The following is a 16773-nucleotide window of genomic DNA, read 5'->3' on the forward strand; positions in this document are numbered from 1 at the left end:
GTCTCGGTACCAAATAAAAATGCCACATACCAAAATACACAAACAAAAAAGTGACAGTCTTGTTTCTTCCTCCACCACATTCTGCCGGAGCAGCTCACGCCCAGTTGCTGTTCTCTCTCTGTTGTCGAAAAATGTTTGTGTAATGAGAGTGATGTCAGGGGGCCTGGACAAATCCACCGTGGGCGTCTGAGGTATTCCAAGAATAATTTGACAGCTCAGTCCGGAGCTCGCACAGCGGCAGGAAATGCTGGAGTTGAGCGTCTCTCCCCTCTTGAGTCATCAGGCTTCGCTTCTTATTGTTCTCCTCCTTGCATGCCGGTCATAGCTGCTGTCTGCCCAGGCAGAGGCCGACGGGGAGAGCAGTTTGCAGTCTCCGCCAGCTCTATCTCTCCATCTGTGTTGCTATTTCATGAAGCAGCTTCCTGAGCTTCTGTTTGATGACGTACTGAATGCTTATGCTTTTTTTTTTTTCTTTTTTTCTCCTCCTCAGGTCCCTTGTGATTATTCCTGTTGGTGTGGTTATGGTTGCACTCGCTAAGCAGTCAGGATTGTCCTCCTCCTCCTCCTGCCTATGACATGGTTTAACCCACTCATGACCAGGTCACCATGATGGCCTCTGTGGTTGCCAATGGAAATCGAGATGGGCAGTCTGTGGTCCTGAAAGGGGTGGACCCCGAGACCTGCATGATTGTGTTCAAGAACCACTGGGCTCAGGTAAACACCAGCACTACAGCGCCAGCCTCACAAGTTAAAGGGAGGGGAGGAAATGACTTGTAGCTTATAGGCTGTGCTGTTGAGAATAAGATGTAAAGACTGAAAATCCTTCCATTAAAGCACTTTTAAGTCAAGAGTGACCATAAGAAAGAAGAGCTTAAGCCACATTGTGCCCCCACTTCTCACATCTCACATGCTGAGTTTCAATCCAAGTCATCATTTTTGGTCTTTCTCATGCTCATCCTCCTACCGAATCTCTCTGTTGCCCCCCTCTGGGATGCAGGTTTTTTTTTTTTTTTTTTTTTAACAAAAAGCAGAGAACTAATTTTACACACATTATGGTTTTACCATTTAGCCTTTTTTTCGTGACATTCCTCACTTTGGAAGCATCTACAAGTTCAGTCCATGTTTTGGAAGGACCAATGTCGCTTGCATCGCATCCAAGTATGTAAATTTGCATCAACAAAATTGCTCTGCTTGCAAGTTTGTCCATAAAAAAAAAACAAAAAAAAAAACATTCTGCTCAACTTCTGCCCCGAAAGCTGACTGTAGAAACTGCAGTGTGGGGCCGTCCCAGCAACAGTAAACTGCAGTGTGGTCATGGCCAGAGGAATCTTGGCAGCCTGAGGCAGACTGTCTCAGACTTTTGGCTCCTTGCGAGCAGCATGTGTCCCTGATCCCCCTGTGGGACCTGGCGTCCTGCTAATCTGACTCCTCCCACACTACGACGCTACACTACTGTTAAAACCCTGGGGGGGGGCGCTATCTGAGTTTCAGTGTTGATAGTTAGAAAAGATATTTAACTTTTTGTCCGTCCTGCTAATGAAGTAGCTTTTATCACAATGAAAGGGAAATACATTTTTTTTTTTTAATTTAATTTACCAGAAGCAGAGATGCCTAGTCCAGATTGGGGTATTTCCTTTTTGTTGCCCAGAGGTCTGCTGTTGACTTGGCATGATTCACACTCATATCAGTAATAGTGTTGGGCACTGTGAAGCCTAAATTAAGGAAAATTCCTGCGTGGTTTTCATTAACACTGTGTGAGCTTAGGAATTAAGGACTAACTGTGGAATTCTGTTTGAAGTTATGTTGTTTAATACGTAATCACTTTCAATAATCTCCAATCATTAATGAAATAGGATTAGATGTCTAGTTTTAACAACATTGCACAACTATAGACTCAGAATAGCTGTTTAACTTTTGTCATTAAGAAAATGTTGCCACCATTGGTGCAGGTATATTCAAAGTTTTTCTCACAAAGGTTTGCGTTCACCTGCAGCAGTGCAGAGGTGACTGGAAACAGTCTGGGTGCAAAATACCAGCTCAGCATCAAATATGGCAGCGACCTCAGGCATCTAGAAAAACAGGTTGAATCAGAGGTGAAAGACAACAAGTGGAAACACTTTGAACTCACACTTGACAGGTTTGCATTACTGTATACATCATGCTTTCTTTATATATTCAACCTTGTAAATTATTTATTTTAAATTGTATTCTTATAGTGTTTGCTGTTTTTGTTTCAAGTTCAATTTGCATCCACAAGCTTATTTTGGATGGAATTCACTATATGAAGAAAGCTGGTGATAACATTATTATGTTATTCATCATATGCAAAATAATGTACTTGATGTTAACTGTGTCATGTCATATTCAAATTTGTTTTAGTCTAGTTTTGTGTGATTTTTACAATAGATAAATCTCATGATTGACAGGCTCCTGGTGCTGGATTTGGATACCTCCTGTTCTGTGTGAAAATATATATATTTTTGGCATTGTTAGAGGTAAATTCCAGTCTGTTTGAAAACATTTAAAGGTTTGCAGCCTTTGATTGCATCATTTATTTACTATCTAGTTGGGTTTGTTTCTCTGAAGTCAGTCATCCAGGTCATGGTATATCCAAATCCTGTCTTAAGGGGAGCTGTATTTGAAGTTTTGAAGATGTTTCACTTGTCACTTGAACGGTTTCATCACTAGTCTGGGAGGCTAATGTTCATACCGTGGAGCGGTTGCATTCTGTGGGAGTGGCTGAAGCCCATTTCTATTGTATACATGCCTTACATCTCTGTGTTGACAGTCGATAAGGTCACCTGGTTTTTTCAAATGGGTATTGAGTTGTGTGCATTGTTGGTGGACAAATGGTCTCTCCGGCCCTCCTTCCCGTTCAAACATGATTGTTCCAATTTGACATGAAAGGCTGTTTCACTTCTCTGTCAAACCACGGGTCCCAGGTGGCCAAGATTCAAGCGGTGTTGTCCTCAAAGTAATGTCCCCTTTGTCTTTAGATGCAAGTGCTTGTGTACATTTGCCAAGTCTGTGCACTTCTCACTGCACTGTACCACCTAAACTCAGAATTCTTTGACAGTGACACAATAACTCAACAATAATCGCGTGCATCATGAGCTATGCAGCAAGTTGTGGCGGGCTGTCTGCTGCGTTCCCCGCTTCAAGTTGAAACAGAATTGGCTGTAATTAAACATGCGAGGATCTGACTATCCCCAGTTACTAAGCAAAACCGGGGAACGCCTTTTTTTTTCCAGATTAAAGCTTGTTTCGCTGCGGGCAAACTGGCAGCAAAGTCCCACTCCTGCTGAGTCTTATTTCCACTCTTGGCTAATCTGTAGCCTGATTAGGAGTTTGTCTTGACTTTGGTTTCAGTTTGGGAAACCTTGAAATCAGAGCAACATGTTGTAAGTAATATTGGCCGGGTCCCTGTGTAAGAAGCCTTGCGTGTGTCACAGTTGGACGATTTGGTTTTATGTTCATTTGCTGGCTCTTATCTGCTGTTTTCGAGGCCCCACAGAGCTCCATGTGTTTGTAGTGACGTGCAAAGTGATCCCTTCGGCTGCTGCCAACAGTATTTAACTGTAGCCCCTGAAAATCAGACAGTTTGGGTTATTTCTTTTTTTTTGTTTTCTTTTTCCTCTTTTGGTTATGGAATCATCTCATTCATACTTTATGCCCCATGAGTCTCCTTATCCTCAATGATATCTCATATTTATGTTGAAACATTTCAGCTTCAATTTTCCAATCTTTATTTTTTTGCAGTGTTGAAGGAATATTTTTCTGTCAAATGCCGCCATATCTTGTCATCTTGATTCATTAAGAAATGGGTTTGTAGAGGAGAATCAGGCCCCCACACACAATGAAGTGTTTTTTTTGTCTTTCAGTCTTGCTGTGGTTTCCTTTTTTTTTCTTTAAAAACCCTGAATTATTTGATGCTCATAGACAAGATGTTATTGCAGCGACAAAACATCAACTAACAGAGCTTTACTGTAATGTAGCACCAGTACTATTGATACAGTGTAAACTGGATTATTGAGGGGCTTCTCTTCCAGACCACTGAGCAGACCAGAGAGACATGGCAGCTCTAAAACTTTTCCATTGCATTACTGATTTTGTAAAAGAAATCAGTTTGTGGAATGAATGAATTGAGACCAGCTGGGGGTGGGGGTCCACTACATAGGGCAAGTTGTGGGGCGAAGGAACAGAAATAAGTCATGACAAAGAGGGAAAATCCCTATATTTTTTTTGTTTTGTTTCCACACACACAAGTTCAGTAGTTGGAAACGGAACCTATTCAGAGCAGAGGGTACATCTCGAACTACAAAAAACATGGAAAAACTTACCGAGCATTGAATTACAGTTTAACACACCAACCCATAACCAAGCCTGGCTTCCTCCAGACTCTCTAGCTGCACTGATCCCCGAGGTTTGGCCCACTAGGCCAAGCCCCATCAGGCTCAGGCTGGGATTACAAACCCGGTTGTCTTGTTTCCATTGGCTATGCCCAGCTCTCTCATACACAGCCAGTTATTGTCATGGCAGCAGCGTCAGGCTGGGGACACTGGCTCCATTATTGCCACGCTGGTTTCTACACAGCGGACACACAAGGGAGGGACTGCATACACAAAGGACGGTTTCAGTCTCTGCTCCCAAACTCAGTTTATCTGCACTGTGCTGCCGGTCTATTTACACGCCAACTCTGTTGACAGTCAACCTGCGAGGAAGAGCAACTGAGCTGTACTTGTTGAAAACGATGCGTAAACATGCATGGAAAACACACGGGCACATTCTCTCCAGCGGGAAATAGTGAAGTTATGGATCACATTTTATTTGACTTGCTCAATCATCTTAATCTTAAAGAATATGTAAATAACACAGTGATAGTGGAGCATAACAGCCACTCCATTAAAACTCCCAGTCTTCGAATTAATTCTACTTCTACTTTTTTCTTTTTCTCTTCTATTCCAGACGTTTTGGACGTCCACTTTACACTATTAAGTATCTAAATCCACTGGTGCTTTTCGCAGAGTGCTTTGTTGGGTGTGTTGTATTCCCTAAGAGGTTATGGCCAGATCTACTAAGAGTATACTGTAGAGTTCAGATTCTCATGCCCTTTAAGGATGTGGGATAAATGTTCAATCGGCTCGTCATAGAGGTTCGGAGCTGCAATGCTCCTAATCCGCTCAGAAAATGTCAAAGTGCAAGTGCCGTGTTTCAAAGACACTGAAGGAAAACCGGCCCGGTCAGACAAACCGGAGCGCCGTGTCACTGGAAACCTCAGTTCACATCGACAGAAAAAACACAAAACTAAAGATTGACGTATACATGTTTTTCTTTGGTTAAAGTACTGCGAGTGCCACTGGTTTCTTTTATTACATAAAAAAAAAATATATATATATCTTTTATTAAAGCTGTAAATAAAAGAACCGTTATTCAGCACATTTTATTTCATATTTAAAATAAGTATTGAGTTTTACAACGTTTAGTGTGGTTTGTTCTTAAAATGTGAGCTCTGATCTAAATCATGCAACACGTCAATCTTCTACATCTACTTTCTCCAACCTAAGCTTGTTTGTTGGGTTTGTAACTCTCGCTGTTACATTTATTCCACTATGTTTGAACTGAACACGTATCACTGCATTAAATTGAGACGATTTTATTTATTTATTTTTGCATGCATCACATGAAAACGTTCCTGCTCTGGGTTTGATTGAATGTAACTTTGTTCTCTTTTCTTTTTTTTTTTTTTTTCAACTGTAGGTGGTGAAGATCCTAGAAAAACATGACCCCTTACGCGGCAGCTCCACGCTACCCGCCCTGGCTGTCATCAACCTCGGCGGCAGCTCCGGCGGCGGCCATCGTTTCGGCTCTATCCCCGGAGACGAGGCCAACGCGGTGCAGAACTACGTGGAGCACATGCTCTTCCTGCTCATGGAGGAGGAGAGCGGTCAGGCTGGAGCCATGGGCCCCATCCTGGAGTTTGTGGTGATGGAGAATGTGATGGAGCGCCTGTTCGTGTGGAGCCTGCGCAGAGAGTTCACAGACGACATGAAGCTGGAGCAGCTCAAGATGTACGAGATGCTGGTGGGCCAGGCTCGCCAGCCGCTGCTGCATCACAAGCCCATTCTGCGCCCGCTCATGATGCTGCTGTCCTCCTGCTCGAGCGCGACGGCGCCGCTGGTCGAGGCCGAGCTGGTGCTGCTGCTCAACCAGCTGTGCTGCGTCCTCGCCAAGGACCCGTCGATCTTGGAGCTTTTCTTCCACACCAGCGAGGACCAGGGAGCCACCAACTTCCTCATCTTCTCCCTGCTCATCCCCTTCATTCACAGGGAGGGCACGGTGGGCCAGCAAGCCAGAGACGCCCTGCTGCTCATCATGTCGCTGTCTGCTGAGAATGAACGAGTGGCCAAACACGTCGCCGAGAACACCTACTTCTGTCCGGTCAGTCCCTACAGAAAATCTTAGAATGAAATCTGTTTCAAGAATTAATTTGCCACCAGTCACATTCAACAGCAACATGACCATTAACTTGAATTTCTGACATAAAAAGTCGTGTTTACTCTCAAACAAGGCTACATTTTTTGGCACTACGTGTTACAAATGTCGAGCATTCATAAGACTGTGGCACGGCTACAAACTAATCCGATGTAAATAATGTCGTTTACCCAAAGCTGCAGACGGCGCGGTGAAGAATAGGTTTTGATGGGATGCCAGTTGAACAACAAGAGTCTGAATTTAATTTGTTCCACTGGCATCCACATGGAGGGTACAGTGGGATAATCCCATAGAAGATGTATACATTACAACAACGCTAATGATGCACTCATCTTGCTGGTAAATTGGCCTGTGATGCTATATTCTCTGTCCTCGTTTTGTTCCAATAGTTGTTATGGATTTCCAACAACAGACAGTTATTTTGACATGAATGCATTAATGAGAGACGGTATGGCTCATCATGGTCGTTAGTGCACAACGCTCTGCTGCTCAATTATTCATGACATCTCAGCGCTGACCTGCAGGAGGCATAAATCTGTGTGTGTGTGTGTGTGTGTGTGTGTGTGCTGTGCACTGAGGAACAGGAAGGCTGAGCTGTAGCGGGTGACAGCACTGTGCTAGTGTATGCATCACTTTATTAAAAGGTGGAGAGCAGGATGTGATTTACTGGAGTGTTTTGCTTTGAAGCGAGTTGTAAAACACTTTAATAGATCTGCTGAAGTCAAAGGTAACGCCAACAACAGAGCGACTGTACGACACGTATGCTAAGTAGTATACTGCATCATTAATGCTCGGCGATGCCTGTTTTTTCTCTTTATTTACTTTGTGACACATTATTTTTGATGGACGTAACATTCTAGAAATTTCACTTTTTTTGTGTGTAGAATTCACTTCACATCGTATTAAGCAACAAACTACCTTCTCTTTCACACTGAATATTTTAGGACTCAATGTTCATTCTGTTTTGAACATTCCTTACACTAAAAAGTTGTGTTGTGGTGTGTTGTGTGCGATTGTCTGCGTTTGGTGTGTCGTGGACCAGTCGTCTGTCTATAGCCGAGGGCCGGCTCCACCTGCAGCAACCCTAAGTTGGTGTTGGAACATGGATGGACAGGCCTTCACAATTATTTTTATTTGGAAACGAGAGATGGTGATGCTGTTGTTAATAATGTGGAAAAGGACTCATGGATTAGATAAAATGAATAAAATGCAAACTTTCCCAAACTTTGCCAGGTTTTGTTGAATCACAATCTAAACTATTAGAACGGTTTGGAAATATTTCTTGATATTTTGCATTAAATGTGAGGCCACTGTGAACTCTGGCCTCCGTGATCAAAAATGCCCATGTTCAGTTCCGGTGACCTGATCAGTCACAAGAATTCATTCAACTTGTTTTCATGGTGTGAAGACTGTGAAGCTGTCCAGGGTAATGTGACTGGTTGCTAATGAATTCAGCCAGGATCATAAGCTCAGAGTACGCTCTACGTTAACCGTATCCTCTTGCGCTCAGTAATCTCTTTACATGGTTCTTACTTATGTAACGCTCTTCCTACTGGAAAGAACAGATCAAACATCTTTGAAATTGGATTAAAATATAATGTAAAATTAAACGGATGCATGTCTGACTTTCTGCGTGTACATGTTAAAGTGCATAAGCCAGAGTAACCTTTTGACCTTGGATTGAGCTACACGGTCAAAGAAGATTCCGGTATTTTTAATCCGGTGTCCCTCCCTCAGGTGCTGGCCACGGGGTTGAGTGGCCTCTACTCTTCTCTGCCCACCAAACTGGAGTTTCCCAGCGAGGAGTGGCACTGCCTGCACAGAGAGGACTGGCTCAAGATGCCGCCGCTCGTCCAGTTTCTCAACTCACTGGAGTTCTGCAACGCCGTCGTTCAGGTGAGCGCGTGCGCTGAGTCTGCGTGCAGTAATGCTGTGCTTCATAAAAAATGCATTCAGATATTCTAAATGCCTGCAAGCTTTTGTTGGTCTGCACTCTTGACCCCGGTGTCTCTTAATATTGACTTTTTTTTTTTCTTTTCCAGGTGGCCCACCCTGATATCAGAGACCAGCTGCTCAGCTACATCCACAACGGTTTCCTCGTGCCGGTCCTCGCTCCGGCACTGCATAAGGTTGGCACTCCTCTCTGTGTAGTGCAGACCTACTTTTGTTTTGAATATGAATGAAAGGATTAGTTTCCATGTTTTAATTGTAAATGTATGTGCATACTAATGAAATTCCCCTTGGGCTTGAGGCTTGCATGTGTTCTGTAAGTTGATCTTCACCCACACACACACACACACACACACTTGTGATCTGTTTATACCCGTGTACAGCTCACCCTGGAGGAGGTGATGACCACTACAGCGTACCTTGACCTCTTCCTCAGAAGCGTGTCGGAGCCGGCCCTGCTGCAGACTTTCCTCTCCTTCATTCTCCTCCACCAACATGAGAACGTGTACATCTTGGATACTCTGGTCAGCCGCATCAACACTCCATTCCAGGTACAGGAAGAGCTTGGTGCACACGCACGCTTGGTAATAAAAAACACATACGACATGGATCAGGTTTATGAGATTTAAAAGTGACGTAAGTAGCTCGAAGGCTCTGGTAACAGGTTTACACGTCGACAAACAAACTGGTGTATTTTTTCTGAAAACAGTTTAAGTATTTCATCTGAATCTTTTAACATGAATAAATAATGTAGTCTTTACATTGCTGTTCACTGTGCAAATGGCTTCGGGGGTTTCCTCCAGTCTTTGCGAAAACTCCTCTTAAACACATAATCAACCACAAATGTGAGAGAAAGCAGGTTTGCTTTCCACGTTGATGTTTAAGTCGCTGTATAATGAATGTAATGAAATGGTAAAAGATATTTTTCACAACCATAATAGAGAGACAGTGACGTGTGCGTCCTCATACATTCCGTTATTGGTTGCTACAGACCTCTGTCAATATTTCAGAAAGATAAAATGCTGCTAAAGAAACAAGCATTTAAATTTCTTGGCTGCTTGAATGAAAGTAAGTTTGGCACTTTTGTTTTTGTTTTGGTGAATGAAAAAGCATTTTGTTGATTGAACAATGTGATGTTTTTCCACTGACCCCTGCAGCTGGGCACCGTGTCGCTGGCTCTCTTCCGCACACTCATCGGCTTGTACTGTGAAGACGTGATGCTGCAGCTCGTACTGAGGTGAGCCGCGCGCACACACACTGACTTATCCCATTGAAGCATGGCACGTCTAATCGGTTTACAACACGACGGGTCTTGACTCTCTACCTCCCACTGTCACCATCTGTCTGGGCTGTAGGTACCTGATCCCCTGTAACCACATGATGATGAGTCAGAGGCGCGTGGTGAAGGAGAGGGACTGTTACTCGGTGTCGGCGGCCAAGATCTTAGCGTTGACGCCGTCCTGCTGCTCTCCGGATCACAGCCCTCCGCCTCTGAGACAGCTGGAGTCCATCCTCTTCTCCAAGGGGGCAGAAACCCCCAACAGCTCCAGCAGCACAGGTAAACAAAGAGGATCATAATTACAACGTGAATCTGGCGTTTGATTTCAGATTTCAGTTTATTTTCGCTAGAAAGGAGGAAGACGGTGCCAGAGGTGTTTCAATGAACGGGCTGGCTTTAGGCACGCCAAATGTGAACACGCAGTTCTGGTAGTAATCCTCATTTTATAAATTAAATAAGCTGTGCATACAACAGTGAATTCCTCAATTTTAACCCAAACATTGTTTTTCTTATTACAGATATTAAAGTAGAAGTATCCAAAGTACATTTCTTAGAAGTATAATACAGTATAGAAATATTAGGACTAGTTGAATTTTTTTATAAAACAAATGTAGATTTGAAGCAGGGGTTTTCTCTGGTAATGGAATTAAATTGTTGTTGCACATCAAAAGTACTGATTATGAATTCATAATGTGTGTTTACACATGGTGAGTTCATTCAGCTGGGGAACTTTTGAAAGTCACCAACTACTAATGTAGAATTTCCTAGTTTGGGAGCATTCACTTGAAATGTTTTCTTAAAGAAGACTACGAAGACTTGTCCAATGCAGCCTGTGTTTTCACAGATTGCCTCAATCCTATATCGAGATACTTTGCATTAAATTCAAAAAGGCTTGACTTTCTCAGTGGGAGGTTTCCAGATTCATGGTGTTGAGAGGAAGTCCGGCCTTTCCCACGTTCCAGTTATTCATGAACGCACCATCAGTAGCAACTGGAGTGAAGTAGATTACATGGTGTAAATTGAACTTGATTATGAGGAAAATTACTTCCAGAACAATTGCTAAACAAAAAGTGGTATGAGAACCGAGGTGAGTATGTGTAATTTGTTACTCCCACCTTAGTAGCAGACCGTTGATTTAGTGAGAAAGAAAAATGCCCTCTGATCCTTCATCGGTGAACGGCTCTCTGTGGTATCTTTGTTCATTACTTCAGCATTGACGTTGTGTTTTGTGCTACAGACTTGCTGAAACGAGTTATTGCATTTCTTTTCAAACCAGCTTTTAGGGATGTTTTTGCTGCTTGTAAATTGCCTGTGCAGGAAATTCATTCTGCAGATTCTACTATTCGTGGCTGCATTTGGATGAATGGATATTATAACCCATGTGATGGTGGTGAAAACAAAGAAAGGCTAAATGGACGAAATGGGAAAACTATTCACTGCTGCTGTTGGGAGACAAAAATCACTACAATAAAAGTAATGAATTTAATAATCTTTCATTATCCCCTTTTTGGGACTCGTACCAGTTTCTTCAGTTGGTGTAGACATATGACACGCTATAAGGTGCTGATTTGCCTTTAATTGAAATGCACATTTAGGAGGATTAATTGTGAGCATATATCCAACAGTGAGGCTTCCTGCTGTTTCGCTGTATCACATCACTTTAGCCTCTGTAGTCACATGTCAAACTCATTAGTTGTGCTCAGCGTGAGTGCTGCGCTGAGCTTTAATCAGCATTTATCTGTTTTCAGAAGAAAAAAAGCTCTTCTCAGAGGAGGGCGATGGATCGGGTAACTCCTGCACCATCGGCTCAGAAATCTACCTGGATGTCAGTTACCTCCATTACCTCTACGACGCCCACCTGAGCATCAGCAGCTGCCTACGCGCCTGCCAGGTGTGGTCGGCCCTGTACGACGGCGAGAACCCGCCTCCTGAGAGATACGAGCCCGGCGTCCTGGAGGAGCCGGGGTTGAAGAGCCGACAGGCCCAGGTGGCTCTCAAGCGGGCCCAACAGCAGACCGGCCCCCAACCTCGACCCGGCCTGAACCACGGAGCGGCGCCGCGCTCCGTCCACCAGCTTGAGCTAGAGTGGGACGATAGTTACGACGCATGTCCCATGCAGACCGCCGAGACTCCTGCGCAGAGCAAACCTCCGCACCAGCCGCCTGCCGATCCCCCAAAGCACATCCAGGAGATGAGGAGAACAGCCATCATGTTAGTGAAAGACTCTTACATCGAAGAGAACGACTTCCAGGACGATGTCATGGTGTATGACCTTGTTGCTAAGAAAGACGCCACGGGTGCCGAAAGCATGAAGTCCAAATCGCAATCGGAGCCGAGCTCAGCAGGACCTCCACAGAACAACGGGCTCAGTGCAGCGCCTCCAGCCTCTGTGACGGCAGATAATAGCAAGAGCAGCTCGGACTCGAGGATCAAAAGTCAGACGGATTGTAACGACAACTTTAAGAACACGACAGTTGAGGGGGGCGATGATCTGTTGGCTCAGTACGAGGAGCTCATCCGTACTTTGGACACTCAAGCGGGCAGAAAACAAGGTAAAGCAGATGCAGAAGTGAAGAAACCCCTCACACCAAGGGAGGAGGAGGACGAGGAGGCGATGGATTTCACTTCCTTCTCTGCCGACACTCCGGAGCAAGAGAAACTGTTATCACCATTCGGGACGATCAACAAGTTCCGCAGTGGAAGTACGAGTAGAAACCAGCCGATACCTTTTACTGGTAAGTTTGCAAGAGTCTTGATATTTACTGCAAAATATCTCTTGGCCGCACGGTAAAAGAGGATATTTGTCTCCTGGTGCAGGTCCATTTGTCAGTGTACTGTTGTCCCGGCTGGAGAACATGCTCTCCAACTCCCTCCATGTGAACCTGTTGCTGACCGGCATCCTGGCCCAGCTCGCTGCCTACCCTCAGCCTCTCCTGCGCTCCTTCCTCCTCAACACCAACTTGGTTTTTCAGCCGACGGTTCGCTCACTTTACCAGGTAATACGATGGCTCTACCGAGCCACACCAGGCAACAGCAGCAGTTAGACATCATGGAGACTCGTCATTCATTGTGCTCTATTTGTATCTGTGTTAATATGAGGTGGTTGGTTCCTTCTTTTCTTTGGTTTCCGTCAGGTACTAGCTACTGTGAAAAACCAGATAGAAGAGCAGGCTGCCAGCAGAAAGGATTTCCCAGAGCTGATCATTGCTGCCCAGCACTGGCTACTGGCAAGAGATGCCATGTTCATGGAAACGGGTGAGAAAACCTCCTCCTCCTGCTGTTTTACTCCAGGTGGAGTAACACACTCCATTTATGTTGCTCGTTTGGTTCAAAATAGCAACATAAATGGAGTCTGAGCAACCGTGACAAGGAAAACAGTGACGCCTCGTCTTCAAACAGCAGGTCTCGTCAGAAGTTTGCTATATTTACTGAAATGAGTCGAAGAGGGATGACGAGTGAACCTGCGCCGGGGTCGGGGACCTGCAAAGCTCAGATGTGTTTGAGGAGCAAAGGGTGGCGCTTGTGATCCCCTCTCTCTAAAGAGCTGGCAAAAACCTCCTTTCTGCTGGTGATGAAAGGTGTCTGTGCAAACACTGCCCATGCTGACCCATCTTGATACCACAGGACAGCTTAGACGTCTCAGAGTCTGGGGAGGTCAATAGTGAATTAAAGCTGATCTAGACGATAAAAAAGTTTTAATGTGTTGTGGGGGGCGGGGTGGGTTGGGGTTTGTGCTGAAATGGATTTACCATTTTCTCAGTATTACCTGTGAAAGGCTTCTTCTTCCCCAACCCTAATGAGCAAACGTAGAACGTTAATACCTTCAAAAACCTTACGAACCCTAAAACAATGTCTCTCTTATTTGTACAGTAAATGAAATTACAGCCATATCGAGGTTAATTAAAGCCAAGTAACATAAAAGTCACCTTTACAGGTTTAGAGAACAATATATTTAAAGATTATTTTCACTTTACTCCTTGCCACTTGTTGCCATTCGTGTACGGTTTCTTTTTTAAAATCCACACATGGATTTATTAAGATATCAAAGAAATAATGTGATTTATACTGTTGTGAAGCTCCTCAGTGTCACATTTTGTCAGACGCTTGAGCATCTCGTACGACGAGATGTTTTTCTGTTTTTGTAGTTAATTCTTTTCGACTTTGTTGAAATGTGTTTTTGTAGCTCAGCAACCACGTCAAATCGCAGGCATTTATCCGCGCTGTGCTGTTGGCACCTGATGTTTGCAGAAGTGCAACAAAAAAAAAAAAGAAGAGAGATTCGATGTGTCGATCAGACTCGTCTCTTGCGTCTTTCAGTTCAGAAAACTGAAAAGAAGTCACGGGAGCTTGTTGCCGTCACACCGGGACATCGACATTTCCGCTCATCTTCCGTTCTTGTGACTTATTCTACTTTCCTTCTGTCTATATTCTCAGACAAAAGCAGTGGCTCCAGCAATCACGACGGAGGAGGGATTTTCAAGAATTCGCCGCCACCGAAACCCAAAGTCGTCATCTCTCTGGATCAGACCGAGGTCTTCGGCGCCGTCCTCTTCACGGAGTTCCTCAAAGAACTGGCTGCAGTAGCACAGGAGCACTCCATCTTATCGTACATTCCTATGGAAGAGTAATCCTCTCTCTTTAGGCTTCTGTGACGAGTCCCAACGAACTCAGACGAGGACAATAACTCCTTTTTCATACACATTGTGACAAAGAAGCCATTTTACAAATATAGAGTATTTATTTTCCAAGCAAAAGAAATTATTTTTAATTTCTTCTTCCTACTTTTTCAATAAGGTCCAAATTCAATGCTGGAAAATCTCGACTTGTAGATGCCTTCACCAGCTCATCGTGCCCGGAAAGGTGAACTTCAGGTCCAACAACCAAAGACTGTTGATATTTTTTTTTAATGGTAACGCTTAACAAATATCGGTCTCTATCTTGAACTTTCTTCTGGGTTTTGCTTGTTCTGAATGTCCTTCTGAACGGCCTTTTAGGAGATTATTTAGCCTCGATGCCCTTTCAGGAGACCGAACATAAACATTTACAGCCATTTCCTATGCAAGTGCTACACGACAGACTTAATGGGCAAAGCAGGTTGGTAGAGGGTGTATTTATTTAACCCCCCCCACACACACACACTAATTCATGACGGTACCTCAGGAGTTTTTTGATGCATCTTTTTCTTTTTCCATTAAACAACTTGGGGTGAGGTGATTTCCCCTACAATGCACTCCGTTCTCACATTTACCAGCTCTGCAGCTTATTAACGTTTGAGCAGACTGATGTTACAGAGCACCAAAACCAGGCCGATCAATGTTGATGTATTTAATTTGCCTTACCTTAGTCACGCTTTATAATGTATATATTGTAAGAAAGAGATGTTTTGGACACTATGCAAGTCAAGGGTATACGAGGTATAATTATTTGGAGCATATTTTCATCATGGGAATGGGGTATTTAAGACTTTTTTGGAGACTAACTTTCTATTGCTTTTTTTTTTTTTTTATTATTTCTCATCACATTTTTCCTGTTAGGTCATGGAGGGTGTTGTTTGTAGTTGTTTTGGAAGAATCATCATTTTACAACGGTTATCAAGGACAACCTGCTGTATATTGCTTTTATTTTAGTCTGCGTGTCGGCTTTCTCTTTGTCCAAATGGGAAAATAGTTTGTCACAAAGCTTGTCTGTATGAGCTGATTTGACTAAGATGGGAAAACTTATAGTGCCTAACTGATGATATTTAGTTCACATGATGGCTTGATATCTAAAGATTTTGAACAGGAGTAATATAAATTTTTACAATTTTAATTTTTTTTTTGTCCCGTCCATTATACAAGTTTAAAGGGAAGATTTCAACAGTTGACAATATGATCACAAAGATCAGGTATTTTACAACAATGTATCAGAATATAATGCAGATTATTATTTAGCAGATAAAAGAGAAACATTTGACAGAATCTCCATATTTCGTCAGTTATAAAGTCAGCATTTTCATAGTCTGTATAGAAAATGATCCAAGAGCCTAAAACTGAAAATCTTTATCTTACAAGAATCCGTAGATTAATTTTGAAACCTCATTTAAAAAGACACGGTATATATTTTTTTCCTTTTTTAAAAAAAAAAAATTTTTCACTTCCTACTTGATGCTTTGCAGGAAAACTAATTAAGCATAAAGATTTTATTTTATTTTTTTGCTAAAAATGATGAGAACTGTATATTAATCAAAGCCATTTTTTGAGGGACTTTATTGAGTCCGTCTCTCCAGGTGAAGAAAGTGGCCAAGCACTTTCAGCCTTTTCATACCACAGTGCCGCTCACATCCAGCCCAGTGTATTAAATAAAGAAAGAAAATCGCCTTTTTACCAGCACTGTGGCATGCATGCAGTTATCACACCCAGGACTGTTTCTATCTGAGTGGGTTCAGATTTCCAAAGACTCATTCGGCTTGTTCTTTTCTTTAGAATCTGACCGAGCTGCTATCATGTTGGTGTTTGAGATAAAATTCAAGCCTCTTTTAATAAAGAAAAACAAAAGAAAAAATCTGATAAATTAACATTGATGCGTTGACGCTCTCATTTCACACAAAAAAGGATTTCAAGCTTAAAAACACATGTTTTGCCTCAAAATGTATCTAAAACCATCTTCTTTACTTCTCTTAGCCGAGGGGTGCTCCGCTGCAGTTTGTTTGTTTAGACACACTCGTTCTCGTTTATCCAGTTTCCAACACCCCCCTCCCCCCCAGAGAGATTTTGTTCCAAACTAGGTTTTGTTGTTTGGTAAACACAAGAGCTTACACTCTCTTACATGCAATGACTACAGCATACAGCAGTGATGGGGCCAAATGTTTGAACAGCTCATAAATATCCTGCACACACTAGATAAAGATCTTTTTGATGAGCGAAAGCCTCATTTTCTGCCTGTTTGTGCAAACCGGTCATGACGGGTGGAAAATCAGAAAAGAACTCTAAATTGAAATGTGGAATAAATCAAAAACTATGTATGTAGGTCAGAATATAGGCCACTGTTGTGGTGTCAGCATTCATAAAGACCAA

General features: G+C 43.1%; 1 protein-coding gene across 2 annotated transcripts in view; it reads left to right on the plus strand.

The window, feature by feature from the left end:
* fhip1aa (FHF complex subunit HOOK interacting protein 1Aa) overlaps positions 1 to 16231 on the plus strand; it is a 29379-nt gene extending 13148 nt beyond the window's left edge. For both annotated transcript variants that reach the window (XM_080462947.1, XM_080462946.1), the window contains 11 exons: positions 491 to 714; positions 5758 to 6438; positions 8230 to 8388; positions 8535 to 8621; positions 8826 to 8993; positions 9600 to 9679; positions 9798 to 10000; positions 11470 to 12456; positions 12539 to 12717; positions 12856 to 12976; positions 14156 to 16231. In XM_080462947.1, the coding sequence (XP_080319073.1) occupies positions 607 to 714; positions 5758 to 6438; positions 8230 to 8388; positions 8535 to 8621; positions 8826 to 8993; positions 9600 to 9679; positions 9798 to 10000; positions 11470 to 12456; positions 12539 to 12717; positions 12856 to 12976; positions 14156 to 14349 (2967 nt within the window). In that variant the 5' untranslated portion in view covers positions 491 to 606 and the 3' untranslated portion in view covers positions 14350 to 16231. The remainder of the gene's footprint in view (positions 1 to 490; positions 715 to 5757; positions 6439 to 8229; positions 8389 to 8534; positions 8622 to 8825; positions 8994 to 9599; positions 9680 to 9797; positions 10001 to 11469; positions 12457 to 12538; positions 12718 to 12855; positions 12977 to 14155) is intronic.
* The last annotated feature ends 542 nt before the right edge of the window (positions 16232 to 16773 follow it).

This window comes from Lipophrys pholis, assembly GCF_963383615.2.
Source record: "Lipophrys pholis genome assembly, chromosome: 5".
NCBI classification, from domain to species: Eukaryota; Metazoa; Chordata; class Actinopteri; order Blenniiformes; family Blenniidae; genus Lipophrys; species Lipophrys pholis.